This window comes from Callithrix jacchus, chromosome 10 (assembly GCF_049354715.1).
Source record: "Callithrix jacchus isolate 240 chromosome 10, calJac240_pri, whole genome shotgun sequence".
NCBI lineage: Eukaryota > Metazoa > Chordata > Mammalia > Primates > Cebidae > Callithrix > Callithrix jacchus.
The window spans coordinates 53,002,006-53,019,739 of record NC_133511.1 but is presented as its reverse complement, the minus strand read 5'-3'; the positions used below and the strand labels follow the sequence as shown (position 1 = coordinate 53,019,739).

At 35.6% G+C, this 17,734-nt stretch overlaps 1 protein-coding gene across 5 annotated transcripts in view; it reads left to right on the top strand.

Moving 5' to 3' along the window:
* The window catches only part of TMEM135 (transmembrane protein 135), a 343,152-nt gene that overhangs the window by 313,898 nt on the left and 11,520 nt on the right, over window positions 1–17,734 (top strand). For 4 of the 5 annotated variants that reach the window (XM_017977705.4, XM_078339990.1, XM_035265296.3 and 1 more), the window contains 4 exons: window positions 441–482; window positions 7,120–7,266; window positions 10,862–10,931; window positions 14,425–14,592. In XM_017977705.4, the coding sequence (XP_017833194.1) occupies window positions 441–482; window positions 7,120–7,266; window positions 10,862–10,931; window positions 14,425–14,592 (427 nt within the window). The remainder of the gene's footprint in view (window positions 1–440; window positions 483–7,119; window positions 7,267–10,861; window positions 10,932–14,424; window positions 14,593–17,734) is intronic. The other variant, XM_035265295.3, reaches the window with a different exon arrangement.

Genomic DNA, 17,734 nt, shown 5'->3' with positions numbered 1-17,734 from the left:
TAGTGTTCATTGACTGATTTAATAGGTAGGATGAAGTCAGGCCTTGAATTGATCTATATATAACACCCAACAGGTGTATTTCTTCTCAGCAAATTGGTCCCCCAGGGATTTGTAGACTGGAGAATGCTCTACTCCCAGCCCTCATTTTAAGTCCAGATGCAGATCTTAGATTTACTTGAGGCTCTCTTCAACCTGCCTGAGAGCTGAGCTCTAAGTACTGTTACTGTGACATAGGAAGGCATTATCATATTAATCATTTTTGTAAGGTAACTTGCTTCATTGCTTGTTGCTCTTTTGACCATTCATAATGTTTCAATTTTTGCCTTAAGAATTTCATCTTTTAAAACATTATTTTCAGAAAAAAAATCTAATAGTTATATAATATACTACTTATATCTAAAAATATGTTATTTTATGATCATAAATTCTTATTGTTTTAGATGCAAAGATGGTTTGAAAGGATTTACATTTTCAGCACTTAGGTAAGTAACATTTATTTTCATGTTGAGAGAGAATTTACAAGCTAACTTTAAAAATTATATATAATTAACAGTGACTATTTACCAACTCAACTTTTAAACTGAAAATAATTTTAGATTTAACAAAGATATTTCCAAGCCTGCAGATAGATAGCTCACTGAAAGAGTAATTTGTCAGACTTTTTTCCCCCTAAAAATTAATTAACTACTTCTTTTGGACCTATTGTGTGCTTTCTACTGTGGGTGTTAGAAAAGAAATGCAAGAACCCACTTCAGGGAGCTTGGAAGGACAGAGCTGCACTTGAACAATTATCGCAAAGTCAAGTATTTAATTGTGTGGTACCAGATTATGGATTTGCTTTAGGGCAGGACTCCGTGCACTGTCAAACAGATTCAATTTTAAGCATCACTAGAATCTTTTTTTTTTTAAACCTCATAGCTCATCTCTTAGCATAGCAATGGGCATATGGTATATACACTGTAGAAATATTGGTTAGCATTAGCATTATATTTTATAGTTCACCAAGAATTTTCACATAGATAAGAAAATTGAATTTTTGCGACAGTTCTGTGAGATGTGTATTTTTATGCCCATATAAGATGATCAAAAAGCCAAGGCTTAGAATATTTGACTAGTTTAACATCACACATGTTAACTACATATACTGACTCCCTACCCAGTGTTTGTCTAGTTTATATCATGAATGTGGCCTGTTTTGTAATCTATAAATTCTTTGGATTAGATGCTTGGTGAGATTAGTAGTATGGTTTTTACTACAAGTATTGGAGGGAAAAATTAGGGAAAGCTTCAGTACTTGCAAAAGTTTTTATATAATTGTCTTAAGGTCATTTTGAGGATCAGATGAGTTAATACGTGAAAAATATTTCAAACAGTGGCTGGCATATAGTAAGTACTCAGTAAATGTTGGCTATTATTTTTGTTACTATTCTCATAGATGATATGCCTTTAACTGTACTTTAAGGATAGCTCTCGGTAACTACAGGGAAGAGGAAGTGTGCTCTGGGTGGAAGTGAATAATATTAGCAAGAGAGTGAAAATTGTAAACATGAAGTACGAGGTAACAGTGAGAAAATGGACTTAATTGGTATGGAAAGTTTCTATTAGGAAATATATATTTTTATAATGTAGAATAGGGCCAGATCATGGAAGACCTAGGGATAAAGAAAGACAAACGTGGATTTGATAATGTCAGCAGTAGGGAGATACTAACACTTTTTGAGCAGGGTAGTTGACAGTGTTTCAGAAAGATTAGTCTGGCTGCAGTATTTGGGACATTAAGAGGAGAGAACCAGAAGATAGAAAGACAATAAGGACTAGAATTTGGGTGACAGTGGAAGGAAAAGAGAAGGAGAAAAAGGTTAAGACTTGCAATGAATGAAAATGACAACTAAAGTGCCTGGAAGAAGGTGCTATTCACAAAATCACATGGATGCAAGAACACTGGCTTGGGAGGGAACAAATGGAGTCTACTGTATGATATCTTTGGTTGTAAGAACTCTGTGGGAACAATAACTTTCTAACTCATAATACACAACAGTATTTTTTTTACTGTTATTTTGTGGTAATAGATCATGAAATTTATTAGAAAATAAAGTTTTTGTTATTGTTGTTACATTGACTAGAAAGCATTTTGTATTAAGTTTAAAATTGATAACAAAAACAAAAGTTAGGTTTTCAAAAGAAAAGGAAAAACTTAGTCTTGTTTTCCTGCATCTCCTTAGACTCCCAGAATTCTTACAAAAACTTAAAATATGTCAGATGGTTTTGTGTCTCTTCTTCAAATCCGCTTTTAACAAAGGGCTAGTTTGGACTATTTGCGCTTAAATTTTCTCAATATTATGGAAATATATTCTGGAAAAAAGTTTAAATTCTTCCTAATATTCTTGTTGCTAAAGCAAGAAAATTGTTAAATATCGTGAATTGTCATATATTTATTTGTATATCTCCTTCCACTAAGCAAATTCTGTTTCATTTTAGTTCTGTTTCATAACCAATCTGCAGTGTGGTGAATATGGATTCAAGAAATGTGGCTATTTCTTGAATTTATGGTGAATATGAACTCACCACATTGCAGATTAATTAATCTCAGACTTACAAAGTTGATTCTCAGAAGAATGTTACTAAAAGCCAAATGTATTTTTTATTGTTAAGTTTCATTGTCCAAAAATAATCTGAGTTAATGTATGTCCTTCTTGTGGGCTTTCAAAAAGTATTATCTGACATGTCTTTCCTGCTACCTCTTTGCAGTCCTGGCTGTCCTGATTTTTATTGCAGACATATGCTATAAATTTATAGCATGTCAAAAGTGCAAAATTTAATATTAATTACAAAGGGAAGTGGAAAGAAAAATGCCTATTGCAGTACAATTTCATATGACTTCCTGACAGTATTAAACTTTGGTGAGAAAAAGATACTCAGTGCTTGATACATTTGAGAATGGTGAGATTTAAATGAATACAGTCATAAAATGGCTTAACGAAGTTCTCATCTCATACAGATCATAATTGCTGTATCATGAAAACATACATTGTTCACGCAGAGGAAAACTGTCCTTTATCCACAAAGGACAAATATTTACAAAGTACACCGGTTTAATGTCTCCTAATTAGACATAGATTAAAAAGCTTTAAAATATTAAACTTTACTTCAGGCCAGGCACAGTGGCTCACACCTGTAATCCCAGCACTTTGGGAGGCCAAGGCAGACGAATCACCTGAGGTCAGGAGTTAGAGACCAGCCTGGCCAACATGGTGAAACCCCATCTCTATTAAAAATACAAAAATTAGCTAGGTGTGGTAGTGGGCACCTGTAATCCCAGCTACTTGGGAGACTGAGGCAGAAGAATTGCTTGAACCTGGGAGGCGAAGGTTGCAATGAGCTGAGATCACACTGCGCTCCAACCTGGTGACAGGGTAGGATACTGTCTCAAAAAAAAAAAAAACAAAGAAAAAAACCACTTCAGTTTAGCACCCTTTTAAAAATCACGTGTGTTAGTCTGATTCTCACACTGCTATAAAGATACTACTCAAGACTAGTTAATGTATAAACAAAGAGGTTTAATTGACTCAGTTCTGCTTGATAAGGGAGGCCTCAGGAAACGTACAATTATGGTGGAAAGCCAAGGGGAAGTTGTCTTCTTCACAAGTTGGCAGGAGAGAGAGAGAGCTAGCATGAGGAAGTGCCACACTTTAAAACCATCAGCTTTCCTGAGAACTAATTCACTATCATGAGAACAGCATGAGGGAAACTGCACTCATGATCCAGTCACACCCTACCAGGTCCCTCCCTCAACGTGTGGGGATTACAGTTTGAGATGAGATTTGGTTGGGAACACAGAGCCTAACCGTATCAGCACTCCTCAACAAGTGTGAGGTAATACAGGAGCTACAAAGCTAACATTCATTGATAGATATATTAGTATACATTTATTCTGCCCTGGGTCTTGTACTGTGTTGAGAATACACTGGGGAATGAGTCAGATATAGTCTCTGTCCTCAGAGAGGCCTTATGGTCTAGTGGGGAAGACAGTATTAATTATAATTGTCCCGAATGTTGCAAAAGACAAGGGTAGGTTATCTCAAGAATGTATTTTAGGCAGACCTAACCTAGTATTTTTCCCTAAGCGGTGGGTAGGAACAAATGGAGAGAAGAAAGCAGGAAAGCTGTACAAAATTACTTATAGACTAGAAAAACCCAAATGTAATAATAGAAGTTAAGGGTTCTACAATTCACAACTTAGTAATACTTTTTTGTCGTCGTGGGAATGGGCGGGAAGGACACGGTGGAAGGAAGGAGCATTTAAGATGAAATTTTAAAAGACAAGGGCCGGGCGCGGTGGCTCACGCCTGTAATCCCAGCACTTTGGGCGGCTGAGGCGGGTGGATCACCAGGTCAAGAGATCGAGACCATCCTGGTCAACATGGTGAAACCCCATCTCCACTAAAAACACAAAAAATTAGCTGAGCATGGTTGGCACGTGCCTGTAATCCCAGCTACTCAGGAGGCTGAGGCAGGAGGATTGCCTGAACCTAGGAGGAGGAGGTTGTGGTGAGCCAAGATTGTACTCCAGCCTGGGTAACAAGAGCGAAATTCTGTCTCAAAAATAATAATAATAATAAAATAAAAAATAAAAGACAAATAAGATTTTTAGTAAAGATATAGGGAAGAATGATTCAGATAAGAAGAGCAATACAAATGCATGGTTTATTTGGAGAATGTCAAGTAGTTCATTTAATTGTACATAATAATCGCTCCTATAGTGAGTATTTACACTTTGATATTATGTGCACTCACTCTGCAGCTGATACAGCTTTAAGCGTGAAGTTTGTATTTAATTCAGTAGGCCATAAGCCCTTGAAATTCTTTAAGGATATTTGTCGTCAGTTCAGATAGGCACTTTGGGAAACTTCCTCTGGAAGTTGTATGTAGGATGATTTGAAAATTATCTGTGTATATAGATAACAGTAAAAGTCATGAGAATAGTGTCAAGGCCACAACCACGGGAGAAAAGCCAGTGTCAGACTCTGAAGGGGGTGCTAGCCTGATTCATCATAGTTTAAAACATAGTTAGAAATATATGTAGTTTAGTGATTAGGAAACCAGACTTTAGGTCAGACAATTCTGGGTTCAAATAATTAATGATAATTTATTGGTTGTAGACAAGATACTTAACCTCTCATGGGAATTGTTACACCTATAGTGTTGTGATGAGGATTAATGATTCAATTAATATTTGTAAAAGGCTCAGTTGGCACTGTGCCTGTCATGTAAGATATGCTCAGAAACTGCTAGCTGTTATGATATTCATTCATTCAGTATGTATTAATTAAGTATTTACCATGTGCCAGACACTGTTCTAGTTGCTGGGATATAGCAAAGAAGATGTACATGGTCTCACAGACCTCACAGTTGAGTAGGGGTAGGCTGTTAAAATGGCACATACTTTACTGTACTGGGGGTTAATTGGGGTCTTCTAGCACAAAAGAAAAATCACTCACTTAATCTGGCCTAGGACAGGGTCAGCTTCTCCAGGGAAGGAACCTTTAATCTGAAATAGTCTCCTGGCCAAAATAGCAACAGTATTATGAAAGGTATAAGAGGAACTGTTGTATTTTTTCTGGCATAGTTCTACGCTTGTTGCTGGTAACAGCAGTATGGATCTTAAACTCTTTATGTACAAAAAACAGCTTCATTTGAACTGACAGCTACCAAAGATGCACAGCTGCCATCTGGTGACAGACAAACCCCTTGCATATCCCTTACGATTTGATAAGTTAGATATTTTACCAAAGTTGTCTGAACAGGATAGGTTGCAGTTGTTGGTAGTAACAGCTTTGTCTTTCTTTCTGAGTATTTACAATTCCATATTCTGTTTGTCACAGGTCTCAAATTACAGATTATTTTTTTTTTAAAGAGACAGGCACTTACTGTACTTGTTTTATTGCCTAGGCTGGAGTGCAGTGGCATGATCATAGCTCACTGCAGCCTTTAACTCCTGAGCTCAAGCAATCCTCCCACCTCAGCCTCCCGAGTAGCTGGGACTACAGGCCTACACCACCATGCCCAGCTGATTTTTAATTTTTTTGCTAAGGTGATGGTCTCATTCTGGTGACCAGGCTGTTCTTGAACTCCTGGCCTCAAGTGATCATCCTGTCTCGACTCCCATGATGCTGGGGTTACGGCTCCTCACTGTGCCTGGCTCAAGTTCCAGAATTTTAGTGTATTATTATTGATCCTGTTCTATCTGTATTTTACTATATTTTCTGAAACCTTGGAAGGTAGTATTGCCTTGGGAAAGCTTAGTTATTCTTTACATGAGCCTTGACTCTTACAGGATAGGTGTAAACAGTGACAGTGCAAACTCTGAGAAAGGATACTTCTTGAGGGATATCTAATGGTGATAGTATTTTCTATTCATTGACTTTGGAAAAATATAGTCTAGTTTTGATGAAATAGGAATGATATTCTTTTCTAGATACTTTGTTTTTCCAAAGAAAGTAAGTAGATTAGAATAACATTGACTTTCAGATTTTCTAGTGAAATAATATGAGGACTTAGGGAATCTTGACTGTTTTCTGATTCCTGTTCTATAGTGGCCTCTATTTGCATGTGTGTATACAGATGACCTAGTGTGCTCCAGCTGTTGATGACTCAAAGTGACATTAGGTATAAATGTTGAGTTTTACTGTAAATGAGAAACTCATTCAATTGTAACTATTAGCCAAATATAAGAAAAAATATATAATTTTTGTGATTTAATAATATCCCCAAGTCCACCTGTTTCTTTTGAAAAACTCTAAGCCATATGTTTAAAGAGCAGTGTCTTAAGTTCACGGGTACTTCAGCAAAGTGCTGTGCTATATTTTACTTGGTCAATTTGATTTTAAAATAACTGTGTTATCAACAAATGACTATTAAATTTTTTTGAGTATTAAGATTTTGAAAGTTATTTTTCTTCATAGGATGATTACATTTTATGTAAATTGTGAAAATACTATTTCAAATGATAAGATACTTGCAAAGTGTGTTTGTTTATAAGCGAAGTCTTTTTCTTTTTTCCATCACTGATTTTTTTTTTTTTTAAGTGAAAAATGCCTCACACTGTGCTCTTTTCTTTAGGTTCATTGTAGGGAAGGAAGAAATTCCCACACATTCTTTTTCACCAGAGGCAGCATATGCAAAAGTGGAACAAAAGAGAGAGCAACTCGAGGAAAAACCCAGAAGAATGAATATGATTGGTCTACTCAGGAAACTTGTGGATTCAATGTGAGCTTTTCATCTTGATATTTTCACCCACTTTGTCACTGTTTCATATGATATTTGTACCATGCCAAGGTATTTTTGTTTTCTCTTCAGGTGAGGATGATCATTTTTCACCAGAAACTGTGGGTAGAATTTTGTAAAAGGCACACAATTGCAAGTGAATATTATTTATTATTTCTGGCAAGACTGTAGACCATCATATGCCTTTAAAATAGGCTTGAATGAAATTGGAATACTTTTGTATTTCAAACCAGGCAAAATTGCAGGAGGCTGTGATGGAGAATTTCAGGAAACTGATAAATATGTGCTGATTTAATGTGCCAAGTATGGAAAGAAGAAAGCAAAATTCCTGAGAAAAATTCAAGATTAAAGAAAAATAAGGAGCAAACCTTAAGTAAAGGATATTTTGTAAGAGTGACCATTTTTAGGCTTCTCAAACTGAAATGTTTTTATTTGTATATTATAAAAAGAAGTTTTCATACAAATTTTCATTTATGTTTCTAGTATAGATATTGAAGAAAATTAATAGTTTGAAATTAGATTATCTGCCAATAAATAAGATCTTGGTAGTGATATTTTAGAGAGGGTGGAATGAGTAGGCAATAAAGAAAGTTAGGGGATCAATTACAGCAAGGGTGTCCAACCCCTGGGCCATGGACCAGTACTGGTCCGTGGCCTGATGGAACCCAGCTGCACAGCAGGAGATGAGCATCAGGTCAGCGAGCATTACCGTTTGAGCTCCTCCTCCTATCTCATCAGCAGTGGCATGAGATTCTCATAGGAGCACAAACCCCATTGTGAACGGCATGTGTGAGGGATCTAAGTTGTGTGTTTCCTATGAGCATCTAATGCTTGATGATGTGGGGTGGAATAGTTTCATCGCAAACCTCCCCCTCCCCCACCACCAAGTCTGTGCAAAAATTGTCTTCCATGAAACCTATCCCTGGTGCCAAAATGATTGGGGATCATTGAATTATAGGAAACTGAGTTCCTTTAAGAAATTAGAGGCCAGGTGTGGTGGCTCAAGCCTGTAATCCCAGCACTTTGGGAGGCCGAGGTGGGTGGATCACGAGGTCAAGAGATCGAGACCATCCTGGTCAACATGGTGAAACCCCGTCTCTACTAAAAATACAAAAAATTAGCTGGGCATGGTGGCACGTGCCTGTAATCCCAGCTTCTCGGGAGGCTGAGGCAGGAGAATTGCCTGAACCCAGGAGGCGGAGGTTGCGGTGAGCCGAGATCACGCCATTGCACTCCAGCCTGGGTAACAAGAGCGAAACTCCGTCTCAAAAAACAAAAGAAATTAGAAAACGTATGTTTCACTCTTATTTTCCCTCTACCAGCATCGTAACTTTGGACCAGAGATTTAACCAATGTGCATTTCCAAGTTCTTATCTGTTAACTGGGGTTAATGATCTCTATTAAGGATTGCTGTGAGCATTAAATGAAATAACATCTATGAACTTGCCTGACATAAAATATGAGCACAGAGTGGGTACTGAAATTTTTATTGAATTTAAAGATTTTGTCTTCATCTTAACATATACCACATCTGGAAGATAACAGGGATAATTATGGTAGTTGAATTTAATAAACTAGTTCAAAAATAGGTATGGGTTACCTCAGTGGAGAAAAGAGAGAAAGGATCCTATTAATGGAAATAATTTCAACAGGGATCAGAGGGTAATGCAAAGAATGAATTACATGGGTGAATGATGCCTTGGGCATCTGAATTGATCATGTCATGGCAGAACATATCAGAGTAGCCTCAGTGGGCCCATTGGTATGAAAGCAGATGCAGAGTAATACAGAAGCAAAGCAAATAATACAGGAGACAGGCAGTCCATGACCTGGGAATCCATTTATATGAAGTGACTAAGAAAGCAGATGCAGTGTAATACAGAAGCATAGCAGATAATACAGGAGACAGGGAATCCATGACCTGGGAATCCATTTATACGAAGTGACTAAGAAAGACTAATTGACGGTACAGTTGATTGCAGGATTTAACTTCACTAGCAAAGAAAGTTTAGGCCAGGCATGGTGGCTTACGCCTATAAAACTTAACACTTTGGGAAGCTGAGGTTGGAGAATCACTTGAGGCCAGGAGTTTAAGACCAGCCTGGGCAATATAGCAAGACCATAAAAAATTTAAAAATTAGCTAGGTGTGGTGGCATGTGCCTGAAGTCCTAGCTATTCAGGAGGCTGAGGTGGGAGGATTGCTTGAGCTAGGAGTTTGAGGCTGCGGTGATCTATGATCATTATCATGCCACTGCCCTTCAGCTTGTGTGACAGAGTGAGACCCCATCTCTGGAAAAAAAAAAAAAAAAAAAAAAAAAAAAAACAACCAAAAAACCAAAAGCAAAGGAAGCTTAGTGATTTCAGTATAGTTCTGGTAGCAATGGCTGAGAAATGTCTTTGAAGGGGACACTTAGAAGTGTGAAGAGTGATGGCTTGCATGAGGCAGTCCTTCTCTTATTTGCTGCTTTTCAGGCCTCCAGCTTTAATCACTCAGCAACTTCACATGGCCAGATATGCCTTATCATTCTTATGATAGAAGGGCTATGGCCAGTATGAACTGAATTGCCGCTGTCATCCTTGACTAGGAAAGGCTGTATGCTCCAGCTGTTGTGCAGAATTGGATTTCTGTAAAGGTCTTGCTAATCAGTTTGCGAATGGGATTGGAGAGGTGCAGAGCAAGAACACTGCTCTACAAGTTATTGTTATAAACCGGAAAACATTCATGTGGTTCAACCATGAAAATAATTAGCTACAGTATGAAAGAAATTATAAAGACTGCTTATTTTGGAGCATGAACGCTCAGAGAGCTAGACGCATGTTAGATATTCTTAGATATTCTCTTACTTTTTTATGCCTAGGGGGAATAAATAATCTTGGATTCAACATATTAAATAATTAAAATGAGTGCATCTTGAACAGTAGTCCTCACAGCAGAAATATTTATTAAATACTAGAGGGTTAAGTGGTTTACAATTAAATCACAAATTACCTACTTTTGAATTACCATATGATCTCTATTTCTATATTTATTTCAACTGAATTTTGAATATTAATACTATATCATGTTTCTTTTCCAGATGTTTTCTCTCAAACTGAATTAAGTATAAATTCCTGTAACCTGAGCGTATTCTCATTATGACTTTTGCTCAAGTACTGACTTCATGGATGATTTATTACCATTTTACTCTATAATAAGCAATTTAAAGTTTCCAAAAGACTTGGCAGAGTATATACATAATACATACATTTTTTTCATATTTAATCACAAATACTTAAGAGTGTGGTCTCTCTATTCTACATTCAAGTATTTTGACTGCAGTCAGATATTTTATACAATGTGTCAAATGGTAAGCAGCAAATTTAAAAAAGCAAAAATATCTATTATTCTTGCTTCTGTATGTCCTAAAACATCAAAAGTGACACACGTTTAGAAGTAAGTGAGTAATGTTTTCTTTTCTTTTTCTTTCTTCTTTATTTCTGGTTAGAAAGCTTTAGACACATCTACAAACATATACAAACATATGCATATATACACTTTAATTATAATTAGTTTAAATTTTTTTGGTTCAATTTCAGATGCAAACATGGACCAAGGCATAGATGTTGCAAACATTATGAAGATAATTGCATCTCTTATTGCATTAAAGTAAGTATAATAAAGTATGTACTTTCTTAACAATAGGGAATGGGTATAGAAATAACTTATTTATTTAGAAATAATTCAAAAATAAATGGAAAAGTTGACAATAATTGCTGTCATTCTTTGAATTTGACTCCAAGAGTGAGAAATTTATGACAATAAGTGACAATTTAGCTTTCAATATTCACTTATCAGATCCTTAAATAATTTAAAAATTAGCTTGTTTAAAAATTGGCTTATTTAAAACCTATGATATAGAAGATAAGATGGGATAACAACAAGGAAACATAAAATCATTAAAATTTGTACTTTGTAATGTGTCCTCATTAGAACTACATCCTAGAACAAGACCCCCAGACTGTACTGTGTGCTAGCTGGATCAGCACTCACACACATACACTGTATACAATGTGGCACAGCAGCATTTAGATTTGGACTTGTAAAGCTATTACTTTTTTTTTTTAAGACATTGAGGTAAACTGGAGAATGTCCACAGTTGTTCTGCATTAAGAGAGCTAGCTATGCCCACTGGTATGAATTCCCGACTCCCTAGTGGATCTGTGTACTAGTATGTCTCTCCCTCCTCCCTGCTGTTGTGCTGTCCCTCCTCCCTTCCCCCATCACCACCACTTCTGCCAAGAAAGTTATTTTCTTTGCAGTTAGCATGCCACAGGTGGCACCACCTGCTGCAGGTTCCTTAGTTGTTTTTTTTTTAAGACAGTCTCACTCAGCTGTCCAAGCTGTAGTGCAGTGGTGCGATCTCAGCTCACTGCAACCACCATCTCCTGGGTTCAAGCAATTCTCCCATCTCAGCCTCCCAAGTGGCTGGGATTACAGGCACCTGCCATCATTCCTGGCTTATTTTTGTATGTTCGTAGAGATGAGGTTTCACCATGATTGGCCAGGCTTGTTTTAAATTCCTGACCTCAGGTGATCCACCTGCCTTGGCCCCCAAAGTGCTAAGATTACAGGCATGAGCCACCACATCCAGACAAGTTCCATAGTTTTGAATGGTGCTCTAACAGTTCAATGCTGTAGAAAGTTTATGTTCTTACAAGTTTTAGTCTCTACTTAGGTGATAACAAGAAGAGCAGGACAGCCCCTTTATGGTTACTCTAGAAGGAGGAACTGTCCCACATTGCTGTTCATGAGGGTAAACATCTGTGGCCCAGTGTTGTTGGTGCTATTTGCCCAGACCACGCTTAGCTTCACAGTTCCCCAAAATGACCAAGGATAAAGCAGTAGAGTTTTGTTTTGTTTTGTTTTATTCAGTGTGCAATACTTTCTGGTACACTCTTTCCAAATTTGATTTTCTGCCTCAGTTTAAAGTGCCCCCCTGCCCCCACAAAAAAAGTAACATTGCTGGCAGTTCAAGTCAGCTGGTACCTGGATTTATTATTTCTTCCAACTGAACATGATTGTAGTTCTAAGGAAAGCTTTAGATGGGGAACTAATAGAAGTATTTAGATTAAATCAGAGGTATTTGGGAACTTTGGAGTAGGGGGAGTGATATTAAAAAAATTATTTGAGAAAGTGAGAATTTCCAAGCAGTAAAAAAACTAGTGATTCTTTCAAATGTGTACCAGTACTGTAAACTTGGCAATTATGTATAAATTGGAGTACTGTATTATACCATGAATATAAAACTATCTGGAGACCCGTGGGTGAGGAATTTATACCATAAACATGGTAATGAAATTTCTTGACAGTGCACCTCATTATTCCACAGGCTTAATTACACTATGTGTTAAATTTACATCCCTGAGTAAATATTCATGTTAATGACATTGCCCTCAACATGCTGTGCTTTATTCACACTAACATTTTCTTGGTTCCTTATACCTGCCAACCTCTATATTGGCTTTATGTTTTCTGTCTGGGCTGTCTGAAATGTTTTTCTCATGCTACTTCTTCTTTTGGGTTTATTTAAATGTCACATCATTTACATGTCTGCCATTAACATTTAATCTAATATAGATTGCCCTATTATGTCTATCCTAGTGTCTTACTTCCTTCATAACACTTATTATAATTTTTTATGTTTGTTTACTTAGTTATTTTCTTTTCCACTAATGAGCATGAAAGCTCCATGAAGGCAAGGACTCTGTGTCCTCCTCTTCTCTGTTATCCCCAACATCTAGTGTAATGTTTGCCACATAACATTCAGCAAATATTTCCTGAGTGCATTAATGAGTGGATGAATAGTTCTCTTGAAAATAGCATGAAAAAGATTGTAATGTAATTCTAATCCCTAAATCCTTAGATTATCATTATAAAGTTATCAATGGCAACATTAAAGTGTGACCATTTCATGCATTTACAAATACTAGGCAATTTCAGTTAAGTAAGTGCTTGAGAATTCACAGTAATTGATTGGACAATTTGATTTTATGTTTTAATAAGGTATTAGATATTTTCAGGTAAATTAACCAATGTTTCCTCATAGTAATTAAATTATTTCTAGAAAAGAAAACTGCAGTCCAGAAAATACAAACCTGACTTTTGGGCATGTGCTGCTAAGAACAGATATTTTCCCATTCCAGTCAGGGTAGAGTGGAGGAGGATGGGACACCAGTATTAACAATGTATTGGTTGGATTGTATAGAAAATACTATTTTTTTGGGTTAATGTTTTGTGCTAATTGGAATTTTTCACTCTCAATATTAATGTTTAATTTTTAGTGTCTCATACATCTAAAATTCATCTTTGTAAATATGGAAATGAAATTGACCAATAATAGTCATCCTCCCTAGATCTCTTTTGCACTATGGACAGTTGATAGAGAAATGTTGACAGCAAATATAGATTTGTAGTGGGTTAGGTTTTTCAAGTTTAGTTTAATATACCTTAAAGCTACTATTATCTAGAGATGTTTTAGCCTGATGTTTAGTGGAGCACAGGAATGAAAACCTAGGTATAATTCCGTACCCCTCGCCCCCTGGAAGTTCTTCTTACCTGACTATTTAAAAGTTAGCACCAAAGGTCTGAACAAATAATGAAAATATTTTTCTGCGAAAATAATCCCTACTCATGCTAATCCTTAAAAACAGTCTTCTGTTAAAATTTTCAAGAGCATTTGGTTTAAGTAGTTTTTGTAATGTTAGTGCTTTTTGTATCTAAAACTCATTCGTGGTTTAGGAAGTGCTTTTGTATCTAAAACTCATTTGTGGTTTAGGAATTTAAAATCCTGGTTATTGTCAACAAAATGTCAAGAAATGGAATTTTGGTGCATAGGCAAGCTTGGACAGTGCTTGTGAGACTTTTTAAGTCTTTGTAAATCAAAGAAAGTAAACTCACTCCAAGATTTCACCCTTATTTTTAAGGTAATTGTTTTAAAATTATGCTTGAGGTTTTAAGGCTTTATTTTGAAAATTGCTGTGCTATAAACTTAGATTAAATTTGTTTTGTCTTGTTTGTGTTTTGAGATGGCAAAATTCATATTCTATCAGAAACTTCAAAATTTGTTTGTAAATCAGATTTTCCTCCCAATTTCCTCTAGGGTTTCATCAGAATGTTTAGTGTGGGGTACTTGATCCAGTGCTGCCTCCGAATCCCCTCTGCATTTAGGCATCTGTTTACACAGCCATCCCGGCTAATTTCTCTCTTCTACAATAAAGAAAACTTCCAGCTTGGAGCTTTTCTTGGCTCTTTTGTTAGTATATACAAGGTAAGGCTTTTAGAAGAGGAAAGAAAAATGGGAAATAAATAACATGGCTATTGTTAGAATTAGAGATAGCCTTAGTTCACTTATTTTTTAATGCTTCTTTCTGAACATTCATAAATATTTTGACATAACCAAATATATACAATATATTGGGAAGTAAGGATGGAGAAATTTCTTCTTTTAAAATATTATTCAATATACTTGAATGCATGGAGATGTTTGCATTTATGTATAGTATTAAACATTGTCAGACTCGTTCAATACATAGACACTCAGGAAATATGAATTTTTTTGATATTTCCAACATCAAAAATGATATAAGTATGCCTGGTTTATTTTTTTTTTTATCATATTTACTGCCTGGTTATTAATGTAAGCATATTTCAGACCTTTGTAGTGGAAGTCAACACTTGATAGAATCTGTGAGCATTTGCTGTTGTAACTTACATAAGTAATGACTTATGTTCCTTCTTCCACCCACTCACATTTCTTACTACACTGTCTCACATAACCAGAATTCACAGTCTTCTACCCCATTCTGTATGTTCCTATAAAAGTGCCCACACGTATGTAAGCCCACACCTAAATATATATGTAGAGATCAATTTTAACCTACTACTCTGCAACTTTAAGAGACTGGCTTTTGTATAATGGAATCACTAATATGTAAATTATATTTTATTAAATGTTTAAAAGATTCTACATCTAAATATAGTTTCTAAATGGTAAAGTGTGTTAATTAAAGTTGACCTAACACATGGACATAAAGATGACAACAGAAATCACTGGGGCTTACTAGAGGAGGGAGGGAGGGAGCAAGGTAAGGACTGAAGAACTAGTGCCTGGGTAATGGCATCAGTCATACCCCAAACCTCAACACCACACAATGAACCCCTGTAACAAATGTATTCCTCGAATCTAAAATGAAGGTTGAAATAAAAAAAAGAGGAGATTAGAACACAGGCACACACAAAAGAATGACCATATGAGGACACAGGGAGAAGGTGGCCATCCGCTAGCTGTGGAGAGAGGACTCAGGAGGAGGGAACCTTGAGCATGCCTTGATCTTTGAACTCCCAACCTGTACGACTGTGAAAAAAACAGATTTCTGTTTTTGTTTTTAATCTACAATCACAAATTGCTCACTTTTGCCTTAATTTTACTCTATAAAAGATATGTGTTTTGAGCACTGGGATTGTGTCTCATTTTGCAGGAACATGCAGCAGGTATTCCAATATGTCTGACTAATAAATTAGGGATATTAAAGGGGTGTGCATTTTTTTGTGTGTACAGTGTGTACCCTGTAATGAGATTTATCTAATCTTCCCTCTGTCTACAAAATAATTATAAATATATTTTTTATTCACACTTTATTTCTTTGACTGAGCTTTGATATATATTTTAATAAATATATTGAAAGACGAATATATATTCTGTGTGTATATATGTATATATATACCTACACAATACACACTCTTTGTTGTTAAACTCAAAGAAAATCAATGGGAAAACTGAATTCTGGAGTTATTTAGGGTAACGTGGTCAGTGTCATTTTCTGTACAAATTTACTCATAAAAGGTAGGTATGGATAAAGTATTTGGAAATGGAAAGGAGGAGTCATAAACTATAGATAATGAATCACTTGTTATGAAATATTACTAATATTAAAAACATGTTCAATATGGCTTGACTAGGAAGCATTACTAACATATTTGAATATACAAGAGTTAAGGGCAGATTATTGGTAGTTGCATGTTTATATTCACATTTTAAAAAATGTCTCATGTTATAGTGTTTGTATTTATTCTTCACATAAACTCCTAACTGTTCAGATGTGGATTATCGCCAACATTTTTAGCCCCAAGTTGGTTATTCTCCACCATCTAGCATAGCTCAGAGTGTGTTTTGTTTTGCTTTTTAATTTTTCATTTCTGTTACTATTTATGTAGGTAATACAAACAAATGGTATTAAACTAAGGAAAATACTACTGGGTCAAAATATTTCAGAAAATATTCATGTGGTGTGTTCAAAAGCTGTATGTGATTTTTCAGAAACAAATTATCCATGCCATAGTATCTTTGTAAGAACGTTGAGAGAAGGGAGGGCAAACACACCTTGTTTTTTCTGTTTCTTGGTGAACTGACCCCTTTAAAAAAATTTGTAAGGTTCCTCTTTATCCCTGTTAATATTCCTTGTTTTATAGTCCATGTTTAATATTAATATAGTTACTTTAACTTTTTTTGATTAGCATTTGATGTCATAATGTTTCTATTCTTTTACTTTTTCTGTTTTCATTAGAAAAACTGGATTCTTTTAGGCTGCATGTAGTTGGCCCTTTCTTATAGAATCTGATAATCTCTGTCTTTTAATTGGCATGTTTTTACTGTTTACATATAATGTATTATACTTATGATGTGGCTGAGTTTAAACCTACTTTTATGCTAGTTGTTTTGTATTTGTTCCTTTTCTTTTCTTCCTCCTTTTTTATTTTCGGCCTTTTGGTTTGATCATGTGTTTTACTATGACTCCCTTTCAGTCTTCACTATTGCTTCATTATTTATACGTGTTCTAATTTAGTGCTTTCCTTAACATTTTATAATATACATTTTCAATGTATTGGCCAATCTTCAAGTAATGTTATATTACTTCACATATAATATAAAAGCTTACAACACTATACTTTCAATTTCTCCTTCCCATCCTTTGTTATAGGATTTAACATTTATTATTTACCTTTATGTATGTTATACACTCCACAATATATTGTTGCTATTTTTATTTTAGATCAGGGGTCAACACACTTTTTCTGTGAAGAGCCAGATCATGACTATTTTAGTCTTTGTGACCATATGGTCTCTGTCATAACTACCCAGCTCTTCTGTTACAGTGTGAAAGCAGCTATAGACAATATATAAATGAATGAGTGTGGCTGCATTTCAGTAAAACTTTATCACACTAAAGTTAGAATTTTATATAATTATTACATCACTAAATGTTGTTATTCTTTTGATTTATTTAGGACTGTAAAATTACTATTAGCTCCTGAGCCATATAAAAACAGGTGGCAGGCCAGATTTGGCTAGTGAGCCATAGTTTGCTGACCCCAGTTTTAGATAGTTAATTCACTTTTAGTGCAAGTAAAGA